This window comes from Chelonia mydas, chromosome 12 (assembly GCF_015237465.2).
Source record: "Chelonia mydas isolate rCheMyd1 chromosome 12, rCheMyd1.pri.v2, whole genome shotgun sequence".
Lineage (NCBI taxonomy): Eukaryota > Metazoa > Chordata > Testudines > Cheloniidae > Chelonia > Chelonia mydas.
Window position 1 is genome coordinate 36,481,833 of NC_051252.2, and position 26,631 is coordinate 36,508,463.

The 26,631-nt window shown below is 47.4% G+C and overlaps 1 protein-coding gene across 4 annotated transcripts in view; it reads right to left on the reverse strand.

Annotated features, from left to right (window-relative positions):
* The window catches only part of FBXO31 (F-box protein 31), a 40,626-nt gene continuing 13,995 nt past the window's right edge, over positions 1-26,631 (reverse strand). For 2 of the 4 annotated variants that reach the window (XM_037878179.2, XM_037878178.2), the window contains 7 exons: positions 21,595-21,671; positions 19,935-20,102; positions 18,682-18,756; positions 16,648-16,757; positions 10,781-10,934; positions 9,300-9,673; positions 1-7,925 (listed from right to left, as the gene is read on the reverse strand). In XM_037878179.2, coding sequence (XP_037734107.1) covers positions 7,703-7,925; positions 9,300-9,673; positions 10,781-10,934; positions 16,648-16,757; positions 18,682-18,756; positions 19,935-20,102; positions 21,595-21,671 — 1,181 coding nt within the window. In that variant the 3' untranslated portion in view covers positions 1-7,702. The remainder of the gene's footprint in view (positions 7,926-9,299; positions 9,674-10,780; positions 10,935-16,647; positions 16,758-18,681; positions 18,757-19,934; positions 20,103-21,594; positions 21,672-26,631) is intronic. The other 2 variants (XM_037878181.2, XM_037878180.2) reach the window with 1 other exon arrangement.

Consider the following 26,631-nt stretch of genomic DNA (forward strand, 5'->3'; position numbering starts at 1 on the left):
TAAGTTCACAAAATTTTTGTTTTTATTATTTTAAATTGGAAAAGGCTCCTTGGGTAATCATGATAGGTGTAAAAGTCACACACACACACTTTGTTCACACAGCTTTCTACCCGACACCTGGGATGCAGCGGGCAAGCACTGCAAAATCACTGCTGTCTTTTGCGGAACAATCCCTTTCCTCCCCAAACCAAATACAAGCAGAGGCAAAAAATCCCCCTCCGCCCCCACAAAAGGGCACAAACTGGGACAGGTGCATTGTTTAAACTACAGTTCTGATTTTTCATGTTAATGTTTGTAGCATAAGAGGTTTAAGTGCCAGAAAGGGAGGATCAAGCAGCATTTCAGAAAGAAAGTTCGCCTTTCCTCTCTCTGCTACCATTTGTAGAAGGCAGATAGCTGGCGTGTTACTTATATTGTGTCATAGGATGCACATGGCACTTTACAAACACTTAAGACAACAATGGTATTGACACCAGATATGAACCTTACTCTGAAAGGCCAGTTGGAGACTGTAGTCTGTGCCACATGAAATTGTTAATGAAGGATACGCACAGGAATAGGGGAAAAACTATTTAGGGGAAGGAAGGGGGGGCAGAAAAAAAAATCAACCAACAAAGGGCATATTGCTTTGATAAAGCAAATGAACACAACTAACTTAAGTGCTTTTTTGTCAAGATTGAAAATTAGAGTGCAGCCCAAACAAAAAACCCCATATATAATTACACATTTTAATTTAGCGCACACACACAAAAACCAGTTGCACTCACATTTACATAAGTTACCTCATTCTTCAGACTGAGCTCAAGTATCTTGTACGTTCCACTGCTTGTCTGCCCGGGACCACAAATACCAACATGCAATCCTGTGGCAGCTGGACACAATGAAAGAAGTTTGGCCATGTGAGTAGCCGTCCACACACACAAAATTATATATTATCTTCTAAGCTAGCAATCTGAGATCAAACAGCCCCATTTCAACACATGAAACCAGCACTTGCATTATGCTCAGTGATTAGTTTTAAATAAAAATTTAAAAAAAACGCTCCTTAAATTAAAAGAGTCATCCAGTAAAAATTGAGCCTGTTTCATTTTTCTCCAGCTGTTTGCTTCTCCACAGCACGTCTTCTGTAGAAGTTACCTCCTTTCCCCTATCATTTCCTAAGGAGCTGCATCTCTTCCCTTGATACCTCGTGCCAGAATTGCTGCAGCCACACTGTTCGAAACAGACAGCAACTGCAGGGGAAAGTGGATACCCAAAGCTACACATTTGCATTCTCTCTAAGTAAACAGAACTTTACAAGTCTATCTGGACTGCCAAAAACCTTCTGTACCAGTGCAGAGTCCTGTTGGGTCACAGCAGTTTACAGCTAAAAAAAATTCCAGCCCAACACATGGACATCTTACTCGTCGTTACAGGTTCTATGAGGTTTGCTGGATGTGATATTGAGCTAGAAATAAACCCACATTCAGGAAAGTCTCCAAGGGTGTGACAGAGTTTCCAGCTGCTTCATGGGCATCTCTGACTCCTAATGTTCATGCACTATCCTGAGTGTGCTTCCATGGAAACACCTCTTAGAGGATGCTGAGCCATGGTTTGTCCAGTAGCTGCTAGGTCAGGTTGCAGTGCAGATTGCAGGGGTTTGGTTTATGTATTCCTCGGCGCTACTGCCAGCAGAGCATTCCTAGACCAACAGATTGACCAGCCGGAGTCTATTTCCTGTCTGCGTACAGGGCACCTTCCCCAAAGGCTTTCCACTGTTACAGAAGAGACACAGGGTGCCTTAAGTCTCCATCTCAGCCTCCTCTAACAGGTGTTTCCCCTCAAGCACCACTCACAGGACAGTGCACAAACACTGGGAAACGGAGATGCCCCCAAAAAGGTGGGAACTCTGTCGCACCCTAGAAGATGCAAACTCCACCACACAGCTCCTCATCTTGGGCCAGCTCAGACACGCAGACCCCTCCCTTGTAAGCAACTGCTCCTCCCAAGGACAAGTGCCTTCACCCCAGAGGAACACAGAGCCTGGAAACACGGTACCACCCCCCACCCAATGACAATTCTTCAACTAACCCACAAGAGAGGCCCATCAACCTCCCGATACCAAGTGACAGGATTCCACACGCTTGAAATGCACTTATGCTACGCAACACTGCTAATTAGAGAAAACCCTTCCCACAACCAGACGCTTCTGCACTCCAGCTTTCATTATGCCACTGTAGCACAGGTGATTATTGGTATTATCACAGTATCTAGGAGCCCCAGTCACGGAGCAGGACCCCACCGTGCTAGGCACTGTACAAACATGGAACATGCTTACTTCCCCCGCCGCAGATTCAGACACCCCTGAGAAGTTCTCCTGTGCTACCAGCCACAACAGCCGACCCTGCTTTTCTACAGGCTCCCCATGGGCGAAGCAGAGGGCTGCCGGAGGCATCTGGAGCCACTCAGAGAGGGCCCGATCCTGCAAGCATTCTGGGCATGAGCCAAAACCCACTGATGTCATTGGGAGTCTTTCCATCGACTCCAATGGGCTTTGGATCGGTCCCCCCATGAGCAGAGAGGGCTTGCAGCAGCAGCCCTTTGCTTTTGGTAAAATACTGGGAGACCATTGGCTTGGAGGGACTAGACTAGTGCAGAGTCCTGTTAATGCAGGGTAAAATATCATCTCGACCTGGACTAAAAGCAAGGGACCTACTGAACGGGAGGAGAGCTCGGAGTAAGACTATCCCCCCACTGCCAGTGATCAGTTCAGGTGGAGAGACCAGTAAGTTTTTCAAGCTGATCTACAGTACAGAGCGGTTATGCCATCATTTAAATACTTTTAAACAGGGGTTTCACGCCCCAGTTTTCAGGGGCACAACAGACCATACTCCATCTGCAAGTGACTGGCCTAGCGCAAGCGTCAGGACTGCTTTGCTATGACGCAAGCTCCGTAACACTCGGGAGATGATGCCTAGCCAGAGGCTTCCCCCGCCAGGAGTGACGCTGTTTTCCAGTTGTTGTAAAAACCGTTGTCAGGGATCAACCCTATCCCCAGCTTTACGATTTCACAGTGATACAAACACCTCCATCGCTCAGCCACCCCGGCCTCATGGGTGGCATTCCCTTTCGGGTGGACAGGAAGTGCAGCACTACAAAAGGGAGGGCTCTGTGGGGTCAGTTCTCATTCTGAAAAGCGCTACAGTAGCTCTGTATTGAGGTCTATCCTCAAATGCATCAGCATTACAAACTGCTGTACATTGGTGCTGGATGCATCGTTACACACAGTGGCGTACGGTAAAAAAGAAAGTGGGTAAATAACCTAAACTAAACTCCATATTCCCCAAATAAGAAGGGGGGTAAACTCCATTTCCCCGGGACTACGCCACTGGTCACACGTCAGTTTTACCAACCCAGATGTCACCTGCCTCTGCTGAAAGTTGGGGGGGGAGGGAGGGGGGAGAACCCTGCTGCATGAAGCTCTCATGAGAGAAACAGCCATGTTCTGTTGCGGTTTCCCCCACTCAGCTTTCACACAAGCAGAGGGTCTTGCTGGGCCCCATCTGCAGTAAGTGGCATTCTCCAGAGGGGAAAAAAAAATCCTTGATTAGTCACTGGCTATGTTGCCAGTAGGACTCAGGAAGCTGGCCGGGGACAGGATATAAAATCTCGCCCTCCAGGGCATGTTACAGCCTGCAGGAATCAGTGCAGACAGACTAGACCTCTGACACTATCACTTGTGTACGCTGTCATGGGAGTAGGCACTAGGTCCATGGCCAGACCCCTCCGTGACTGGCAAGACACCGCTTAAAATTACCACCCCACCGATGAGACTGCCCCACTGAACCTGCTGATGTTTTTGTGTAGCTTACGCCTACAAAGTGCCCCTCCTCTCTCTCTCTCTCTCTGCCCTTCTGCAGCCTGACTCTGAAAGCTGCCGTGTCAAACTCTTCACGGCAGCTTTTCTTTATTCTACCTTTCCGCGAAAAACACGGGTACACCTTGGTCCAAAGGCCCCTACACAGACTGTAGCATGGGAGGCCACTGCTCCCCAGAGGTGAAGTACCAATTGCCATGGCTTCAGACCTCCGCCAACTTTCCATTCACACAGGGCCAGATCAAAGGGAATTCGCCTCTGAATGTCACAAGATTGAAGGGCTTTTTTTGGCATGAGCCCAGATTCCAGTCACTGTCTCTCCAGCAAGAGAATAAAAGCCATGATGTGCCAGCAGTTCGGCCAGGTACGTTCTGACACTGAAGTTAGTCGGGCACCCTACAGAAGAAAGGAGCTTCTAAAAGGGCAGAGCAGTCTCTGCAAAGGTGCTGCAGCACACGCGGGTCTCTGCACAGCCCTCTCACTGGGTGCAGAGCTGGCTACCGTGCCAAACACATCTCGAGTTCAAAGGGCATCCATGGAAGAACTCGAAAGCTGCCATTAAAATATTATGTAGACACACGCTCTAAGGGGGGCACTGCGCCAGCCTGGAGACCAGACACTGCTGGGCAAGTGCTGACAGCCTAACAAGAGGACTCGAACACAAGCATCAAGATTATATTTGTGAAAAGCTCCCCCATCTTCCACGGCATGATGTCCTGGGGCCACAGGTTACAAAAGCAGGGTTCCCCCCGCCCCAACTCCGCAGCCAGACTTAAATACGGGGCAGTCTAGCGGCAATCACGACCCATAACATCATTTTAATAAATCTTGGTGTACACATTCTCTTTACACATTCCCCCAACTGGGTACCTAACACACAAGGGATTGGTTCTACTCTGAGATCGGCTACCGAGTCAATATAAGGGTCTATGTTTGATGGAACAACTCCAAAGGAGTCACGAGTCTCTCAGGTCAAGTGCCCATATTGTATTAAATGCAGGTTCATTTAAGTGCTACTGTAGAAACAATTCAGGAGAGTCTGTTAAGGGCCAGATTTTTGATTTGCATATGTAAATTAGGGCAGTTATGGGCACATTTTTGCCTTAGAAATTAGACCTGAAAATGGCTGCTCAAATGCCTACCGCGCAACTCACACCTGCAGACACCTAATTAGCCTGCACAATTGCACCTGCAATAGCCAGTGCTTCTTTTTGCTTGTGCATTTGCACAGGTGCAGCTCTGAGCGTCTGGTGTGAAGGACACAAAGGAAATTCAGAACTAAGGTTGAGAAGCTGGTTTTAGCCTGTGCCCACGCACCAATGACCAGAGAAATAAACACCCTGCCAGCATTCCACAGCCTTAGCAATGGTGTGGGACGAAAGCTAATTCTCTCTCCTGCTGGGGTAGAAAGAGGCACAGCCCCTCAAGCTACATTGAGCCTGCCTCGTTTGTATACGTTATCCAAACGAACACTACTAACATTCCAAAGGCCCTCTCACTCTGATGTATGCCTCGGTATGGTTCATGCTAGGGACAATTGGGTAGGAAGGGAAGGAGAAGTGCCCAGAATTTCTCTCTGATCCACAAAGATTCATGCAACTTGATATGACAGGGATTAGTCCCATGAGTGACACAACCTGCTGCTCTGAGCCACTGAGGGACACCACTGTTCACGTGCAGCTCAGGAAGGGAATGATGTGAAGGCTGAAGTCGGAGAAGCAGCAACAAAACTGCAACAGGAGGGAATAAGTTTCCTGTTATCAGTGAAGTCAGCCAATGAGCTAGTCTCTCCCACAAAAGCAGCACAAATCATCCCACCCCATTGCGCATGTATTCCTGCTTACAAACGGAGATCTGGAGGGTCAGAGGTGGAAAGGGGGAGAACTTGCAAGACAAGGAGTCGTCCCACAGATGGAGGCGCTCTGATGGGGGTTGAAAGACGCAATCTTTAACAGTCTTCCTCCTCTCCAAAAGGGATTGGGAAAAAAGGACGCAAATTTCACTTGGAGTCAAGCCTTTCCTTATATCCCCGCTCCCACAATCTGCCCCAAAAGAAGCTGTTGGGGAGATCGCTTCTATAATAGCTGACAAGTGATCAATAGCAGGAGAGATGTTAAAATGCACAGTTATCCATCAGCTGCCTCACAGCTGCGGTTCTCCCAGCCCCTGATCCCAGGCTCAAGGCAAAGAGATGGAGGAAACTGGAAAAGGAAGGCAGTTCCCTTGATATGTTACACCTCTACTCCTCCTCCTTCATTCAGTTGCGGATTCCTGCATCTCTTTCTACCCAAGACTGAAGAGAACAAAAGTGTCTGGAAAACTTGCGATCCGTGGATGAGAGAGATGGGGCTCGAACCATAATCCTCCTGCTGCACAGTTACCTACTGCCTGACCTACAGTCAGCTACCAGTCACTTTAACGGGTCTCTGAGGCAAGCAGCTCCTTTGCTTTTGAAGCAGACCACTGCCAGGTAGGAGATGGTGGCTGGAATTCTGGACTCCTTCCCACCTACCTGCACCTTCCAGCAGAGCTCAGATAGCTATGTTAAGAGTAGCTACGGGAAATTAAGAGCAAAAGCTTCCTGAGATAGCAGCAGTGATTGTGATTTGGGACAACACAGGAGTGAGGGGGTATCACTAGAAGAGAAATCCGTGTTAGGTAGGGGAAAGAATACAAGAACCCTGCAGTATGGGGACAGGGGAAGCCATCAGAGACAGAAGTCTACAGGGGCCACTGAAAAATAAACAAAACGTTCCCAGTGAAGTGTCAGTAAAGCCACTGAGAGGCACCAGAATGAACCACAGCACCATGGAATTCCTAACTGCTTCCTTACACTGCCCAGGGGGAAACACATCACAGGCACTGGCCTAGCCAGAAATCACATTTCACAGCGGCTGCCATCCAGCGAGCGTGCAGAGGTGACAGTCAGAAATTCACCATATTTAGAGGATTTTTAGTTCTTTAAAACGAGAACTTTAAAAGTCTTTAAAAAGAGCCACTTAAAATGAGTTAAAACTGCAGAAGATTCTCCTCCAATCTGAACTGGTTTTGTTTGGAGTTCCATACTGGGGCCCTATAAAGGGAGCTATGATTCCCCCTTGGCCTCTAGTCAGAATCAGACTAGAGTCCAAGAGGGCCATGGGGGCAGCAAGCTCTGGGAGGAAGCACGAGGGTACCTGTGGAGCTGTTTGCAGTGGAAATCCCTTCTCTTACTGTTGACTCCCACTTTGATTCCCAAACCAAGGGCAGAGCTACCTCAGGTTTTTCCATCAAGGCTGCATTATAAGGAAGGGCCCTGGAGGGGGCGAAACACACATTAGTCATTTTTGAGCCACGCAATAAATTGGCAGATAATTTGCAGGTGGGGGTGTGGGGTTTTTGGGTGGTGATCAAGTCTTCAAATTGTTAGATTGGGCCGATTGCAGGAAAGATTTAACACGACACTTCACTGAAGGGTTTGCCTTCTGCAGGGATGTGCCAATGGCTAGAGCAGAGCGCACGTATATAACACATCCGCTATATCGATTTACACGTTCCTCAACATTGGCCTCTAAGGAATTTTGCTCTGATACATTCTTTTAAAAATGCAAGCATGCTCATTTCCCTCCTGTGTAGGTTCCCTCTCACTATGCAGAGCTGTGTCGCAGGCTATATAGAAAGTACTGCCAGGGAGCAGTGTGGGGATTCTGTTTATATTCTAACAGGGATGTGTAGATTTTGGCAAAAAGGCCTTATTGAAAAGTGCATGCTTTTGTTCAGAGGTACCACAGGCAAGGCTTCTGTCCTTGGCAGGAGAGAGCAGAAGCCTTCTTCGCAATCCCTCCTCTGTCCACCAGGGGCCGCCTGTCAAGTCGTCATTGACTGAATGTTTTTGAGCATTTCATCGAAGGCCTCTCGGGACGGCGCTGCGGCATTCTGGAAAGAGACCTTGATCCTGCTGTAGAGGCTGAAGGATTTCAGCTCCAGCCAGATGAACCCAAAACGATCGTCGTCGAAGAGAATGAAGATGCCTGGCGTTCGCTCAGGGCTGGTGAAGCCATGTCCGGCAATGAGCCCCGTGCCATAGAAACTACAGAGAGGGAGAGAAGCAGGAAAAACAACAACATGAACTGCATCATTGTGGCAGCTTAAGATGAATTTCTGTACCAGAGCAAACGTGAGGTCCATCTAGACCAGCCACCAACGGCTAGGACCTGATGGTTCAGAGGAAAATCAAACGACCCCAGAATGCACCTGAGTAGATGTGCCATGCTGCACAAAGGGGGAGTTTTACCTGCTGACTTTGAAGCAATCAGTTCACGCCCTGCAGCATGAAGAGCCATTGCCTCCATCTTCACAAGCATGAGAACAATGCTACAAACACTCACCTGCTCCTTTAAGTGCAGCTACAGTATCTGACTAAGCTAAGGATCGGTACATGGAAGCTAACCTAACATCCCTGCAGCTATACACACGAGGATTTGACTTCAGTTTCAAGGATCAAACCAGACTAAACAAAGGCTGATAGGCTGAGGGGGCATGAGACCTGCGTAACCAGGCCACATCCTGGCTGTGGAGGAAAGGTGGGTAAAATTTAGTGCAAAGCCCCTCGCATGCAGTGAGAAGGGCACATGTGAACAGTGTGTTGCTTCTTGTTTGGAATCCGGCCTTTGTGGATTCCTGGAATGACCCGCTGCAAGTTAGTTAGCACAGATGTTTGGCTGAGGATCATTTCTGTTTGGATCTAGACTCTTTCCCCCCACGCCTTCATTTAGCAAGGTGCCTCACTGAAAACAGCACCCCCACTATCAGAAAATAAATCATGCTGCAAGCTGCTCTGCATCCCCACAGATCCCATTCATTGAGGGTGCTGAGCACCTTGCAGGATTCGGCTCAAAGCGCACAAGCCCTGAAGCAGAGTCCGAGGGAAAGGGCAGCACATTCCCATGGTCTTGGGAAAAAAGTGTGATGCACAGGTAGGAAGGACCCAGCTAGGGAGGATCCTGAGGAACAGGGAGAAAAGGGGCAAATGGCTCATGGAGAAACAGAGCAATAAAGGTAAAATACAGGAAGGATTATGCCCTAGGGCACGCTGGGGCAGGATCTGCAGAGGAGGTGAGATAGAGACAACCCTCCTGCCCCTGCTTGCTATCTGCCAGGAGGTAAAAAGAGCAAAGGAGATTGCACTAGATGGAGCCATAGAGGATGGAGTACTGATAAGAGATGGTAAGCTCAGACTGAGCGCTGGGGCAGGGGGCATCATGCTTTGGGTATCAATGCAGAAAGGCTCTGGGGGGTTTTCACCCCTATATTTTCCCCTGGGGTTCAGGCTGGATGTCCTGTCTGGGCAGGGGAGGGGCGACGAGGGAGCAGTGCTAATAACTCGGCCTCTTTCTGAGCAGGTCTCAGTTGCTTGTGGGGGGGCAGGGTGTGTGGGAAAGGCCGATTAACCACATTCATTTACCACATCCGGCAGGTCCGGGGATAATCCTCGTTCCTCGATATGACTCCCACAGGCAGCACAAAGGGTTGCGAGGTTGGCGCCGACTCCTGGGCTGCTGCTGCCCCCGCAGCCTCAGTCCCCTCAGCCCCAGCGTCATCCCTCTGCGCAGGCTGCTCTGCTTGCTGCGAGTCGCCCTGTCGGGAGTGGCCCTCCCCTTCGCCCTGCCCTTCCTCCTCCTCCTGCTGCTGCTGCTCCCGGCGCACCTGCTCCTGCACCTCCAGGACGATGCGGGAGAGCTCATTGAAGTTGCGCAGGTTCTCGATGTCAGGGAGCTGGATGGGGTGCACCAGGTCGATCTCCACCGTCTGCTGGCCAGCTGGGATATTGGGATCTCCCTGCAGCAAGGAACAGAAACCACGCTTCAGGACACCACGGAACAGAGCTCATGCCAAAAGCTCGGACACCGGTACCCCTGCAGCTGGCCAGCAAGTTTCCTCCACCCGGGCAATGCCCAGTTCCACAACAGCACCCCCTGCTTGTCCATTAAAAGGTCCCACCCAAATCCCAGCAGCACATGGCCCTGGACCTGCCTGCATCACCCCTGCACCTGGGATATGGCATCAAGGCCCAGCCCGTATGTGGAGACTTTATCAGAACAGATGGTACAAACTGAGTGATGTGTTAGGGTGGGCCTGCAAGGTTGAAAGGGATGGCTGCTCGTGTCTGTGAGGGGCGGGGGAAATCTCAGATACAGGTAATCTGCTCCGAGAAGCACATAACCAGATGTTCCCACAGAATGGACTGGGGGTGGGAGTAGGCGTTCTGGATTCAAAAGCATTTCACAGGCCAGCAGAAGCTCTGCACGGTAGGATTTCGCTGCTGCACAGGCAGAAGACAAGACAGATAGTAGCCCAGCATTCTGGAAAATCCTAGCATTGGACTATTTGCCTAGATGGCATTTCCCCAAAGGCAGAGAATAGCCAGGCTAATGAGTGTCCCCCCCCCCCCCAGGAAATTGTACGTTCTCCTACATAACAAGGAGTTTGTTCCCACCAATTCCCTAGGTAAGTTGGTTCTGCTGTGACAAAGTTATTATACCCTTCTCTAAGTTACTTATCTGACCCCAGTCACCATAGTATTGAGCGCTTTATTCTCAGAGCATCCCAGTGCTATTATAGCCATTTTACAGATAGGAAACTGAGGCACAAGTCAGTGTAATACCCAGACCTCTAAACCCCAGCAAAGTCAACGGAAGCTAGGAGCCCAAATCTGGGCCTTAGTGACTTGTCCAAGGTCACACAGGGCCGAGCAGGTAATGGAACCCAGGTCTCCCAGATCCTAGGCTTGTTCCCTAACCACTGCATCATCCCTCCCTACCCCAATCACCTCTATCACACAGATCCCTGACACAAGAGAAAGCAAGAAGGGCTGCAGTTTACTACCCTGATTTCAAGGCAGTTGGAACCCTTCAGGGAGCTCAGGAGAGAGAAAAACACACTCACAGTTATTTTAGTCCCTTTGGCTTTCTTCCCATGAAAACTCAGCATGACAATCTCCAGGCCGTGGCTCCCATATGTTCCCTTGAAGAGACCCGGCTTTAAGAGGTCATCAGCGCTGCTAGGAGGCAGGTAGATGCGTCGGTACGTCAAGCAGTTGCTGCAGAACAGAAGTTGGTCAGGCCGTTTACAAGAGAACAACGCGATATTGATTCTTCGCCAAGAACTTAGGCTACCCTCCACTCCCCTTGCCTGCCTTGGATCTTCTAAAGAGGTCTGTTAACAAAAGGGGCAAGATATTCACTTTCTGGTATTTTAAAAAGCACTCAAGATTTTGCATAGCACACATCCACCTACCCCACCTCTCCCAACCCCCCTTCCCCACCTCCAAAGAGTCCGTTTGGCTAAGAGATCTGTCAATCTGCAAAGACTGTACTTGTACCTAAGCTACAGCATGTCAACCCACCCCTATTTCTGGCAGCACTAGAGGAACCCAAGGTGAGTGGAGCCTATTTAAATATCTGTTGAAACAATTAACTTCTGATAGCTTTGAAAATGACATTTACTGCTAGTTGCTACGTTCCCAGAAGCTGGCACTGTGTAATTTGTGTTTAGCGCAGTATAAAGCATATTTCCTGCTAAAAAATATAATCAGCAGATGGCCTGCAGGGATCACTGATATTCACATTATTTTAAAATTCAGTAAGATACATTTATTTATGTCTGAACATTGGTGACATCACAGCAGACTTTTTGGAAGCCTTCTCAAACCATTGCTAGCTTTGAACACTCAGCAGCTGCTGCACATCCTCTTTCTATCTCCTCACTGGTTGCCCCCTACAACGACGACCCATCACCATTCCTTCCATGATCATTTTCTCAGGGTTATTTTAATCTCCATGCCTGATGCAACCCAAGTACATAAGTTTGCGCCTGTTGATTTCGAAGAGGAGGGGCAGCTTCTCTCCAATAATATTTCTATAACAAACATTTGTGTTTTCCATCCAGAAGATCTGCAAGAGTCTTCGCCAGCACCACATCTCAAAAGCTTCCATTTTCTTCTTGTCAGCAACACCAGTTTCCCATGATTCACAATCACAGGTCGCTATTGAGAAAATTAAGCTTTTCACCAGTTCAACCTTTGTATATTGAGACACCATGGTTTTTCCAAACTTTTATAAGGGAGGCCATTGCTGACAAGCTGGTCCCCGTTGTCGTCTGATTTCGTTGGAACAGCCTTCTTGAGTGGATATTTATGATCCCAGATAGTTTAATTCATCTAGTGGCTCTACAACTTGACTTAATCGTGCTGCCCACGTGCATTCCATTTTTGTTAATCACATCAATGTGCATGCATTTCATTTTCACCTCATTCAGGGATAGTCTATATTAAAAACAGACTCCAACATTCCTTGCATTCCCTCAGTGGTTGTAGCAAAGAGCACTGTCTCATCACCTATCTGAGGTTGGTTAAGAAGTGTTTACCAATGGGAACCTCAGCTCCATCCACTTTGTCAAAACCTCCCAAGGCTTATCTCATAGCAAGTTGTGTACATATGCTGAAGAGGCTTGGGGACAAAACATACACTTGACTCTCACCCTGTCCAGTGTAAAACCAGTTGCTATCACCCGCTGCTGTTCGCACTCTGGTCTGCTGTTGACAGTAGAGACTTGCAATGAGTTCAACGAGATGCTTTGGAATCCCCACGTCTGTTGGAATCCTCCGAGGATAGTCAGGTCGGAGGGTATTGAACACTTTTGAGTCGTCAATGAAACACGATTAGTGGGAGATTATACTTCCTGCACTTTTCAATGATGCAACAGATGTTCACACTTCGATCATGCATGCCTCATCCCTCTCTGAAATCATCCTGTTGTGATGGAAGTTCTGCTTTTATCCTTTGCTTTGTGCAATCCTGGATTATCTAGAGCAAAACTTGGCTTGTGTGCGACAACAAGATGATACTATTCTTATTACACTTATGTAATCTTTCTTTGGTAAGGGCAGAAAGATTGGATTCCCTTTGTCCAGCCAATTTCTAGTCATCCACACAGCACTGCAAATTTACCACAAGATCAATAACGCAGTCACCAATCACTTCAACTGTTTTGCTGGTACGCTATCTACCCATGGTGCTTTCCTTGGCTTCGCTTTCACAATAGCATGCACGATTTGTTCTCCCAGGATCCATGGCTCCACCTCCATACTCTCCTTTCTGTATTACAGAGTGGCTCTAAGGAGGGATACAGATTGGCACAATAATATCTCCACTGACATTTGATAACATCACTTTCAGTGAGGGTTCCACCATCATGATCTCTTATTGTGTCTGCTGACAGGGAAAATTTTTGTAAGTCTAACCACTCTAAACATACCTTTTGTTTCCTCTTTTTGGCTCTCAACCTCTGTGCATTTTGCCCTTCTGTATTTGCTCGTCTCATCTAATCTGCTTTTGGAGGTGTAGGCTCAGTTCTTTGTACTCGCACCTTTGTTTTTCAGTCTCTAAGCCATTCTTTTTCACTCTACATTGTTATTCTGCCAGCTCAAACATCATCTCTGTCAGCCACGCTGCATCCAATGCTGACTTTTCAAAATATGTGCTTTGGCAGCTTTGAGCATGAGTTTTCATTTTATTCCAAAGTGAGTTTGGGGTGTTCTCCTCTTTCTCCTGTACCAATGCCTCAAACCTGTTCTGGACAGAAGTCCCAGAGTTTTCGTTGATTCTGGACAGATCCAAACGTAGTAGACCTGCCAAACATCTTATCTTTCAAGTTTTCATTTTATGTTTGAGGCTAACAGCTGACTGCCTGACCCACACAGTGTGCACTCAGGAAAGTCCTTATCTATTAGACCATGATGCTTCCCAGGGGTTTCCAGGGCTGTGAGGCACCTTGCTACCACCTCCCCTTGTCTGTGGCTGCTGTGGGTCAGTTCCAACACCATCAGCCTCTGACAACACAAGCACTGCCCTCCAGGTCTCCGTAGGCACTACTCTCTCTTCACAGGTCAACGAGAGGCATACACCAACCCTCAAGTCCTCCAGGCATCTCGCTGCAGTGCCCCACCCTTGATGCACTGGACATTTACAGAATTCTCAGATCCTCTGTTCCCAAAAGAACCAGGACACCTCAGCTTACCAGATACACTAGAGAACTCAGCTCTGCTTAGATTTGCACTTAGATTTGTTGGCAGCTAAAGCAAGTTTAACAAAGAATAGAGATTCAAATGTACTGGAAAGAAAGGGTTACATATAAAACACAATCATAACGTGCATACTAGAGCCTAAACTTAACTCACAAGATGCCCTGCTGTCTAACTGTGACCCTAAGAGCCACTGGCAGAGGGCCCACTGTAGTGTAACTCATATCAGGCCTGACATACTCATTACACTCAACACATTGAAGTTGCAGCATGTCTAAAAGGAGTCATGTAAGATACCACCCATACACTGGTGACCCACTGGTCACAGAAATCATTGTTTCAGAGTAACAGCCGTGTTAGTCTGTATTCACAAAAAGAAAAGGAGTACTTGTGGCACCAGAGAGACTAACCAATTTATTTGAGCATGAGCTTTCGTGAGCTACAGCTCACTTCATCGGATGCATACTGTGGAAACTGCAGAAGACATTATATACACAGAGACCATGATCTTAAAATGCCTTTGGGAGGCAGTGCATATGTGAAGCCTATCCTAGGCAAAGTAATGTGGATTCTGCTGTCTGACTGGAGGCAAAGGACAATGGAAGTTTCTTTCCATATCCAGTAAACAAAGCCAACAAGCAGCAGTTTAGTAAGAACACCAGAGGACAAAATCTGCACCCCAGGACAACTTCCTGGCTCTTGAGGCACAGACAATGGGTAATATAAAAGGAGCAATTAGACATCTGAGTTCTCTATCACTTGGGGAACAGCACCATTTTATTCTGTGAACAGTGGCTCCCCTGCCCTGGAGGGCTGGAGATGCTGGTAACTTGATGTGAGTAAGAAAACTGCTTAGGCCAAGACTGAAACTTGCTACGATTAAGCTTTAGTCACTAGAAAGCGTGCTTTATTTTGTTTAGTCTGTAACCATACCTCTCTTTCTCTTGTTTAGTATCACTTAGATCTCTGTCCTTTGTTGTTAAACTTACTCTTGTTTTATTACAAAACCCTCTCAGTGCTGTGTATTAAAGTGAAGTGTGAGTCTTCAGGCTGACCTAACAGGCTGGTGTGCTCGGTCTCTTTGGAGGCAGCAAATCTAATAATTTCCATGTGTCCAGCGAGAGGGTCTGAACACTGCAGAGACACATCTCTGGGGGAACTCAGATTGTTACCTGCAAGGCAAGCAGCATCTTGAAGAGTTTGCTGGCAAGGCAGACAGGCTTGTGTGTCAGGGAGCTGATACAGCTTAGTGGCAGCAAAGCTCTCACTTGCTGAGGAAGAGGGGTAACAAGTGGTTCACAGCCCTGGATGTCCTGAGCAGGATGTCATACTAATTAAATCTATCTTACCCAAATTCTTCTCCCAGAGTTTCTCCTGGCTGTGATCCTTTTTAATGAAACAAACCCACTGTCAACTTACCTCCTAGGTGAAAGATGCAGATTCAGTCTCTGTAGCTGCAGTTATAGTCCGAAAAATTCATTGTTTTCACTTGCAAACAGGATAAGCCTGCTTGTGTTTTACTGTCTGTAATTTCCCCTGGAGACTTTGCAATCACTTGATTAGCATTTCACTTAAGGTGTAAATATCCCCTGTAAATACTTCACAACGAAGTATACAATACTCAATTTACATGTAGACAGACAAACTTCTGCCTGAAAGAGACTTGTTTACCACTTCTGGTGGCTGGCCCCCCCTCACAGACCTTATAAAGATGATTTCCAGCATATGCGTACACACACCCCTTACATATTATCTGTACATACATTTCACAATGATTATGATGACCAGTGTGACACAGGCTTTCAGTAGAGACCTTACACAACACTGTGGTGAACTAGTACGTAGATCCCAGACCCAGGGGATCTCTGGAAGCCTTACGAACCCAGTGTCCTCTGGCAGTCAGCATCAAGAGCTCCCTGAGACAAACACTCAATCTCCTTCATTGCTGCATTGTTACCAAGTCAATTTGGTTCCTAGCCATGCTGTCAGGTGACATCCACATGCATAACATCTAGGGTGTTGGGTGAAGACGGTGTTTGTAAGGACCAACTGATTACAGCAGCAGAATTCAACTAAACTCCTTCCTCTCTCCTTTTGTAAACCCAGACCACTGTTTCCCACTACCTCTTTATGAGAGCTTACAGCTCCAACTTTCACATTCAGGTCCTCAATCACAAAGGAGATCTCTTTGCTTGGCATTTTAATGAGCGTCTTCCTAAGCCACTCACAGAATCCTGCGCTGGGGACTGCACCTTGCTGTGGTGGGAAGGCTTGTACAATTTTAAGATCACACAAAATCAAATGACCCAAAGCCATCTACTGGGCACACAGCTATTCCAAGTAACCGTATGGCCTATCACTGTGTCCCCCTGCTGCATCTTACCCTTCACTACACTTACAGTAAGGAACTGTCTTACCATGTGTCTGTACAGTGCTCAGTGAAACAGGGCCCAATCCAAATTAAGGTCCTGGGATACTATCATAATCCAGATAATGGACCTGATGAAGACTATTACATACATTCATTTTCTGTGCAGAAAATACCACCCTCTCTACAAACACAGCAGAGGCCCCTAAAACAGGAGTCTGTGGGAGGGAAAAGATCCATTCACATGTGTTGCAACAAGGTTATCAGTTAACCAGGAAGACCAATCCAACAATACAGCAGTGTACTGGGCCAAGTTCAGGTGCCCCTAACCCCGATGTTTAGGAAAGAGCTGGGTCTCCTTACTCGTACTGGCTGGTGTAGATGAACTTCATCAAGATGAGCTCTTGCATGTGCTCATGGAAGATATCCTCCAGAGTCCGGCCCCATTCTTCCCTCAGCCACGTCCGGAATTCCTGCAGCGCACACAGAGGAGAGACATGTAAAACCAATGAGCCACTCGCAGACAATTTATAATTGGGAAGGTGTCTTATCTGCACAGCATCACTCTTGGCCTTGCAACAAAATTCACGTAGACAGTCAGCGAGGAAAAAGCCCATGCGCCCAGCTGGTTATGGAAACAAAAATACCTATTACTTTATACAGTCGTTCTCATCCCCCACCCTCACGGCCCTTCATGAAAGGGGAGCAGGACCACTACCCCAATGTGAATGACAAAGGAACTGGAGCACAGAGTGGAAGTGACTTGTCAGACTGGGAATGGGACCCAAGTCCTTGTTGTCTCGGTCCTGATCCCATCCCCTGGATCATGCTACATGGTGTATTGATCATCAGAAAGGAGGAAGACTCAAAAACACTAAAAGATTGAGGAAAATAAAATTCCATTGACTTGTAGAATTTGTGCTCCTAAATCCCAGGCTCTGGGAAACCTGTCTCAACAGCAGCTCTGAGCAATCTTTGAAAAGCTACCACTTTAAGGTGAGTTACAATTTCATGACAACAAGCATCCCTACTGAAGATATCAGCCTCTCAAGCGATCTTCTGAACCTGCATTCTTTACCTTCTAAATACAGAACCACCAGTTACTAAGCTCTCTCCCACACTTACCCAACACTGTTTCCAAAGGACTGTACGCACATTATTCATCTGCTATGGAACTGACCAAAAACTTACCTCTGCAATACATCAGTCCTCTACCAGTAAATCACTGGGGGGAAAGGTTGGTTTTTTAGCTTCACAGATGGAACAGTTTCAAGTATGAAAACTCAGTCAGATTTTAGCTAGATGGACTCCTAACTGAACTTCTCAGCAATGAGCATCCCTACACCATGCAGCAGTTAACAGAGAAGCTCTCTCATGACACATCTGCTTTTTCCTCTTGACAGGCAGAGCTGCTGTATTTAATTATATTACTCCTGCACTGCTAACCAAGGTTTTAATCCCTCATCTCGGCAGACAGGCAGTAAAAGGAGCAGCTCTTACCATAATTACAAGAAAACAAGGCACGCAAGCATGACTGGTATTTAATATCGTGCCTGTTTGTGACAGGCCTAACTTCACACAGGTCTCAGCACCCTGTGAGAGCTGTGAAGAACGTGAAGGCTGCTTGCCTTATTCCAGACTGGGCCGCTGAACCGCAATCCAAGGGGTCTGACATGGCATAGGAAGAACAAGGACACTGTGGTCCAAATCTTGCCACGTGCTGAGAAGCGAGCGGGGAGCTGAGAATTGCTCATTGTCTTGTAACCTTGGCACACAGACAGAAACGGTCCTTCTCGCACTCCGTTGTGTTTGGCTATTGCAGCACATATGGTGCGGCAAAGCAACCAATAGTGCTTCAGTATTACAAAGGTCTCCCAAAAAGGTGGCTGTATAGTCTGAGTACTGAGCTGGTCCGCTGAACTGGAGTGTGAAGCCAAGCCTTACCCAGTAGCAGAAGAGGTTCCTTTGGATCGTGCAATACACAACACAAATATGCATGTGATGATTTTCAAAGGGCAGCCCAAGGGCCAAGTGCAGCCCGTCCCTGACAGTCTCCCTGCAACAGCAGGGGGAGGATAAATTTGGTCCGCTACAAGTTTTACCAAGGGCAAATTCAAACCACAAGTTATTTCTATCCATTAGAAAAGCCCCAAGAACAGAAATTGCCACTGATCAGCCAGCTGTGTTTCTTCCCCAATACCTGTAAAATTACACACAAGTGGGTGCCTTAGGAGTCATATCCCAGCTCCCATCATGACCACCCAGATCACAAAGATTTGGGACCTAACAGTAACACCACACCCTGCTGAGCCTCACGAACACAGTTAACCCCAGTGTATTTAGATGGCTAGGCAAGTGACAGACTCTTTCTGGCCAGGCTGGAAGGGACGCTGTTACCTCTTGCCTTCCTCCTGACATTCGATGGTGATCTGTCTGGTTGCACTTCGTGGAGAACTCGTCCTTCTTTACGATCTGCAGTTATTGGGGAGGAGAGCTCAAGTTAGCAGCAGACGGATGTAGCAACGTAACAAAGGCTGTGTCAAACAGAATCCTAATGCGACACACTGGATGGCAAGATTTACGCAGTTTGCCAACCCCTCCAGGCTGCACTGATGAAACAGTGGGACTCCACAGGTGATGGCTAGAGATAATGGAGACAAAGGCTGAAGCACCCAATGCAGCAGCTCCATGCTCTGAGGAAAGGGAGCGAGTTGGCGTCATTCCAAGGGAGATTCCCAATGTCAAGCTGCCTTCCGCATTTAAGCCTCTTGTTTCAAGGAGCAGGATCTCCCTAGAATTTGTTCCTTAAACATCCCACCTACCCCATGGCTTATCCCAAGTACCCTCCCCAAGGCCCCTACATGGGATGACATGTCACTTGGACACGTCAGTGCATGGGACCATTTATATATACTCCTTCCCTTGACTCCCCCACCATACTTTATAACTGGTGCCCCCACGCTGGCTGATCCATCCTCTCCAATACAGGGGCACCAACTGAAAGCAAGGCCTCAATGTGCTATCAGCCTAGAGATCAGAACTGATCAAGAGATGGCCTAAATCAGTGGCTCTCAACTTTTTCAGACTACTGTGCCCCTTTCAGGAGTCTGATTTGTCTTGTGTACCCCCAAGTTTCACCTCACTTAAAAACTACTTGCTTACAAAATCAGCCATAAAAATGCAAAAAAAGTGTCATAGCACAGTATTGCCGACTTTCTCATTTTTACGATATAATTATAAATCAATTGGAATGTAAATATTGTACTTATGTTTCAGTGTATAGTATATAGAGCAGTATAAATAAGTCATTGTCTGAATGAAATTTTAGTTTGCACTGACTTTGCTAGTGTTTTTTAGATAGCTTTTTGTAAAACTAGATGAGTTGAAGTATCCCCTGGGGTATGCGTACCCCTGGTTAAGAACCACTGGCCTAAACAATCCCTTGCAGTCACTAAGGAAAGCCAAGCAGATGCACAGAGAAAAGCCTTGCACGTGACCCATCACGGTAGTGACGTCACATTCTCAACCACTGGGTACTTTTGTTTACAGGCCCAGGGAATACAAACTCTTCCTCAGTGCCTGGTGCCCAGGTTAAGCATCCAGACTCACCTGTGTGCGGGGAGGGGAGGGAGGCACAGGCTGGAGCTCACCTGGACATGGCCATTGTGTGGCCCCTTGTGGCCGTACATACACTCGACAGTCGCACTTTTCCTCTCCATTAAGTGAATCCGGAAAAGGGGCTTGAACCTCATTGGATCATCCACATGAGGGTCATGAGGGGGCAAGTACATCCAGCCAATGATAAACAAGCCATCTACCTGCGAAGAGGTGGGAGAAGCAAATGGAGTCAATGCTCCCCCGTCCTTCATTCATTGGGCAGCAGCTGTTACCTCAGCCCCAGAACCTCTACAGTTAGGGAGCAAGGTGGTTCTCCCGCAGGACACTGAGGAGCTGTTCTCAACAATCAGATGCATTTACAGTGCTAGATAGCTCCTTTCTGATGCCCAGATCCCAGCCCAAATAGACACAGTGCAGCCTCTGTGAGGGGGAAGAATCACCCTTTATAGGGCTTTGTTTCATGGGATAAGCATTCACGTCTATTACTGCAAGCAGCTTGGTGCCAGATACACATTGGGCTCTGGAGAGCGACATTATGCTGAGGCGAGTCAAGCTTTAATTGGTTTGTGACGAGCTCACGCTGCCAGTGATTCTCTTACAGGGAGGACTTCTAGTCTCCATAATTATGTCTGGCTTTTGGATGATGAATTGTTGTGTGCTATTACTCACTGCCAGTAAGGAAAGCAATGATCCCCTTCACTTGCTAAGACGCGTAAAAGAGCCAGCCTTTCTTTCTGCAAACCTCATTGAATCCTCACCCCACAAAGGTAAAGCGGCTTTGAAGAGCAAATATTCTTTAATGGAGATTTCTCCTGAAGACCCAAGGAGAGATCAGCACTGCAGTCTCTCTTCACAAGCTAACAGTATTGAACAACTAAACCAGTGGAACTCATTGCCGGGGATGTGATGGCAAAAACCATAACTGGGTTAAAAAATACAACTAGGTCCATTGATAGCTATTAGCCAAGATGATCAGGAATGCAGTGCCATGCTTGGGGTGACTCTAAACATCGGAATGCTGGAAGCCATGAACGAGAGACAGGGTAGATCACTCCGAAACTGCCCTTCCCATGTACATTCCCCGTGGAACTCTGGTACGGTCACACTGCTGCAGCCAGATGCTCTTGATATAACGCTCTGGAACACATACTTCCACAAGAGAGCCTTGGGCTCAAAGGTTAACAAACTCAATGGGTTTAGTATGTTAAACTGGCCAACCCATGATCCTTGGTGCAGAGGATATCAGAAGGCATCAGTCAAGCCTCTATCCTCAGCCTCTCAGAGTAATCCCAATAATCCTAAATCCAGAGAGGCAAATGACATTCAGCAGCTCTTCTGCTTCTCTAGACTTGGTCTCATTGTGGTCCTAACCCAAAGCTCACTGAAGTCAATGGAAACATTTCCATTGAATTCAGTGGCTTTGGATCAGGCCCAGCCAGTATCATTATGTCTGATGTACTGCTCTTCAGGGACTAGTCACTCTGCAGGTAAACGTATCACGTACTGTGGCAACGAGGCTATGAGGCAGCCAAGGTACCTGCATATGGAGCATCTTAACCAAACTCTTCCTAATGCAACGCAGTGAACGCCAACTTATGCCAAAGGCAGAAGCATAAAAGCTTTAAAGGAGCCTGTATGAAATTGTTGCCAGGAAGCTGATGCAACAAACCTCTAGCACATCTCTGTACTCACCACCACGTTCAGCAGTCCCCCATACGGCCCAATGTCCGGCTGCCATAGTCCCAAGATGTGTCGATATTGGTGCAGCACTAGGGAATAGGAGACAAAGCAAGACGTTTCACAATGAACGCAGCAAGAGGGATTTGAGGGGAGAGGAGGCGGCTGCCATAAAACTGCACAGGTTGTCGACTGACACCCCCTCAGACAGGGTCCTTATCGGGGTTGGGAGAGAGAATCCCAGTTCTCCCAAACCCAGGGAGAGGGGCCAATTCTGAAGACTTTCAAAAAGCTGTCACATGAAGCCTACTGCAAACGCACACTATTCTCCTGCACAGCTTCACGCCCAGCTGGGAGCAGCGGTAAGAGCTAGCTTTTCAAGGATTTACAAAGGCAGAGATCCAAGGACCCAACTGGCGAATAACTTTCCATCAGAAAATCCTCTCATTGAGATCTGTCGATAGGCATCACATGCTCTGCTTGGAGCCTACAAGTGCAGGCTATCCACTTCCCTGACCACAAGTAAGATGCTCTCAACACCAGACAGCTCCGATTTCATAAAGGTGTGAATGCGGGGGGGATCCAGAACATACAAGTAGGGGAGAGCAGGGAAAGCAAACAGCGTTTGCTTTAAGAGACCATCCCCTTCTTGTCCTACCAGACAGACGCACCCCCATGCCTCCACTTAAGCACCTGATCCTCGTCAGATTCAACCACTAAGATGGCAACTGGTAGCACACACATCACATAGCTCCTGAGCACAGCATCTGATGACCAGGTGTCATTACAGATTCGACACATACAGAAGACCTTGAAGAAATCTCAATAGGTTACTGCATTTCAACGTTCCCTCAAAGCTGCTCCCAAGCATCGTGTACTGTACCATATCTTGTACTTTGGATCCCCATCTCGGAGCTAGTTAAGATTTAAATCCTATGGAAAAAGGGGGCAGAAGTAGGAAAGTTTTCCACAAACTGCAAACACAGGTGATTCTTTGAACACTGATACATACAGCCTGCTGCAGACAGGAGTCAAAAGGAACTGAAGGTGTCCACATCATCATATGCCGGCCTTCCGTGGAGAACATAGAGGCTGTTCATCTCAGATTCTAAACATAAGCATCAACTGACCCATAATATGAGAGTACATTTACATGAACAAAGGACATAGGACTGGAAGGGACCTCCTGGGTCACCACGTCGAGCCCTCTCCATCGCAGGTAACCATGTCATCATAGGAGTAGAGAGGTTATTGTACCTCTGTATTTGGCACTGGTATGGCCACAGCTGGAATCCTGCATAAAGTTCTGGTGTTCACAATTGAAGGATGTTGATAAACTGGAGAGGGTTCAGAGAAGAGCCATAAGAATGATTAAGGGATTAGAAAACCTGCCTGATAGGGATAGACCCAAGGAGCTCAACCTATGTAGTTTAACAAAGAGAAGGTTAAGGGGTGACTTGATCTGTAAGTATCTACATGGAAAACAAATATTTTATAATGGGCTCTTCAGCCAAGCAGAGAAAGGTCTAACACGATCCAACGGCTGGAAGTTGAAGCTAGACAAATTCAGACCGGAAATTTTTAATTTACCTAGGCCGGACTGAGCTGGAGTGAATCCTGTTACTGGAAGAGTTTAAGCCCAAAGTGGATGTGTTAAAAAGTAATTGTAATGCACTACACAGGAATATTTTCATTATTTAAATGCCACAGCAAAGAGGTGTATTTGGGATCAAGGACACCGCCAAGGGCTGTTTAAATGCCAAACAGCCCCATGCTCGGGAAGAACTGGAAAGCGACAGGAGAAATAAGAAGTAGGAATGATTGGCCCAATTTCACTCAGCCCATGGAGTCAAACTCTAATAGCAAACTGCATGAAGCATACAAAGTGGATCAGATTTAAAATCGTCTAAGTGCAGTTACTATGCACATACCATTTAATACACAAGAAACCCCACTCACTGATACCTGCCTCCTCCACCTTGTTTGTGTACACAGCTGATAAACGCCAGTGGCTTTTAAGATTAGAACTGAAAACCTGACGTTAAGCTGTTGAACTCAGACAGCGCTGAACTGGAGGAAGAAAAGCTCTTCCATTAGAACCATCTTCAGGGCTAATGCTCCAAATAAGAGTCTTGTCTTAATGCCAGACTTTTAAATATAAGAAAGTGCCTGTTCAGAAGAGGAGAGACTTGTACTGAACAAGGTTCATACACTTGGTTTCTGGGTAATCAGCCAGCTCCAGATTAGTTCAAGGAAGGCCATGTTTGCTTAGGGAAAGTGGCTGAGTCACAGCAACATCCAGATCAGTAAGTCTGACACAATCACCCTTGAACTTTGATTCAAATCTGTTCAGCCTTCCAATGGCAGGCAAATCTAACTGAGCAGTCAGAGGCTTAGATGCCCTCCTCTCGCCAGTAATGTGAACGGCTTTTTAACAGCTGTTCAGAGCCAGAAAACTCCCTGATCAGCTGAATGGGAATAGTCTGTTGCCAGACAGACCCTGCAACCTGAGCAGCATTGAAAACTAACTGCAGTCTCCCCACCCCCTCCCTGGAACTTGCTAACAACCCCCTCTGGAGGCAGGCAAAGTGTCTCAGGTGGACAGCGGATGGTCTGAATCTTGGGGGGGGCGGGGGCGGCGCTTTGTATTTTCTCCAGGAAAATGCTAACCTTTGGGCTTCTTACCGTGATGGCTTCATTTCAGATCGTGAGCAGCGCTGCAATGCCCAAGCCTCAGGCAGCCCAGCAGGTGAATTCCCTGCAGTCAAGACCTGGTTAGTTACAGCTCTGACGCCCACAAATGGGGGAGATTAGGGATGACTCTGCCAGATCTCTCCTGATTCTGGATGGAAGCACCACACCTCTCTCCTTTCCAATGGGCTCCCCTCCTCTCTTTGTGCCTCCAAAGAGGTGGGGAAGATAGAGATGCTCCCTAAGAAGGGGTCCCTTTGGGATATAGGCCCCTTTCCCCATCAAGGGGATCTGTGTAGGAATTTCCTTCTGGTGGTCCTGAGCCAGGTTCAGCTTTTCTGGCTCCAATGCATGCTGCCCCTGGTCAGGAGAGGTTACCTCTAGTAGGGTGATGGATGTGTCCAGTCTCAGCAGCTCATTCAAGTAGCCAACAAGGGGTGGCCAATTAGCATCAACTGTGGCAATGTCTGCAACAGAGGGCGTGTCTACACAGGGACGCTATTGTGAAGTGAGCTGGAGTGAGAGTTTAAAGCAGGATAGCTATTCCCTCATGTCGACAAACCCAAGGATGCATCTGCTGGAAACTGACCATGACCCACCGTTCACAGGGCCCTCAGGCAGCCATCAGATAGGAGGCCATTTGAAAAAGGGATTGTATCCAGTTGGGGAAGGGGCAGAAGGAGGCACAGTCCCCTAGCTTCCTTAGGAGGGAGTTTGCTTTGGCAAGCTCCAGTATCAGTGTTATCCAGCTATGGTCAGGTAGGAGAAATACAGAGAACACTACTGAGCCCATCCAATGCAATTCAACCAAGCGAGATCTACGCAGCTGGGACATGCCAGAGAGAGAACAGCACAGAGATGCTGTTATAGCCCTGGAGATATTCTTCAGAAGGGGATGGGGAACGCTTCAAATGCCATGAACATTAACTAAATATTCTCTCATCACCAGCATCTGGCTTCTACCACCTGGTGACTTTAAACACAAATACTGGAGTTTTCAGTGAAATCTGCAATCTCCAGAGTGAGGGGAGGGGAACAAATGAAAGGAAGCTAAATCAATGACTCATCACAGCTGTGTCTGCAATTCTTTAAGGCTCATCCGCAGAGGAAACAGGCATGAGACGGTGGTCATTTGGGAAGGTGGGGGGGACAACCAAGAAGTTCACCATTGGGGAAACAGCCTGAAACACAACTTCAGAGCTGCTGAAAACAGACTCGCTATATCAGTTATTCACTAAATCAGTAAAGCTATTCTGATTCCTGCTGGGAAGCTTGGCGTCCCCGTTTCACTTCCTTCCAGGTGGAGAACTGGGCTGCTGGGTGCATCAGAGGGTCCAACTCAGACATGATATCGCCACAGGTTCCTGTTATGAAATGGTCACTGCTTTGCCAGGCTACTTCACTCATCCTAGTTCATGTTGAAGTCATCAGCTCCAGGGCTGCTTCAAACCCTCTTTGGCTGGCTGAAACGCAATGGCCGCCTTTAAGGCTTTAGTGCAGGTGAGTCCATAGCATCCACACCACGTTAGCACATGCCATGAAACCGCACGCCCAAGCACCAGTGAGTTAGTATCTCCATCCTGCATTACCCTCCTCTGCAAAATAACCATGCTATCATCCCCAGACTGACAGCAGAGGTGGCTTTATACATACCCCCAAGGACAAAGCAAAACTGGTTTCTCTCACTCAAGTTCATTCATTAGATCAAAGTCCCACCATGTTCCAGACCCAGAGCATTAGACTCTTGGGCCTTGCTATTCTTCCCTTGATACATTAATCGTGGTGAGAGTTATGTTCACTCATGGAGAAAGGACAGTTTGTTGGGCATAGATGCTCCACTGGAGAGTACATCACAGGCTCTGAAATACTATGGAGACTTGCTCTTTAGAGCTGTTTGCAGCGCAGGGCATGATATTCTGGCATACTGGGAAGTGTGCTAACAGAGCAGAGGACGGTACTGGGACTCTCATATTTTGCAACAATAAAGGCTGAATTTGTAGTTTTCCAATAGCACAAGGATGGCACCTGATTGGGATAATGTGACATAAATCACATCATTCAGATCAAGTCTGAGTATGGCAAGCAGGAGTCTACAGTCTCTGTAGATCTATTCAGGTTCTTATACTGCATCCCTCACCATGGTATCAGAACACGCTCTCCATTAAAAGCATAGGTGGCCATAGACTAACTAGGCTTGGCAAAACACCCGGGCGTGGGGGGAAGGGGAGGGGGAGAGAGAGTGGTTAGTTTTGGGTTTTTGTTTGTCTTTTTTTTTTTTTTTTTTTTTTTTTTTTTTACAATTTTGACTGTTATCAGTATTTTTAAGCTTCTTTTTATTTTTCATCTGTTTAAATTTTCACA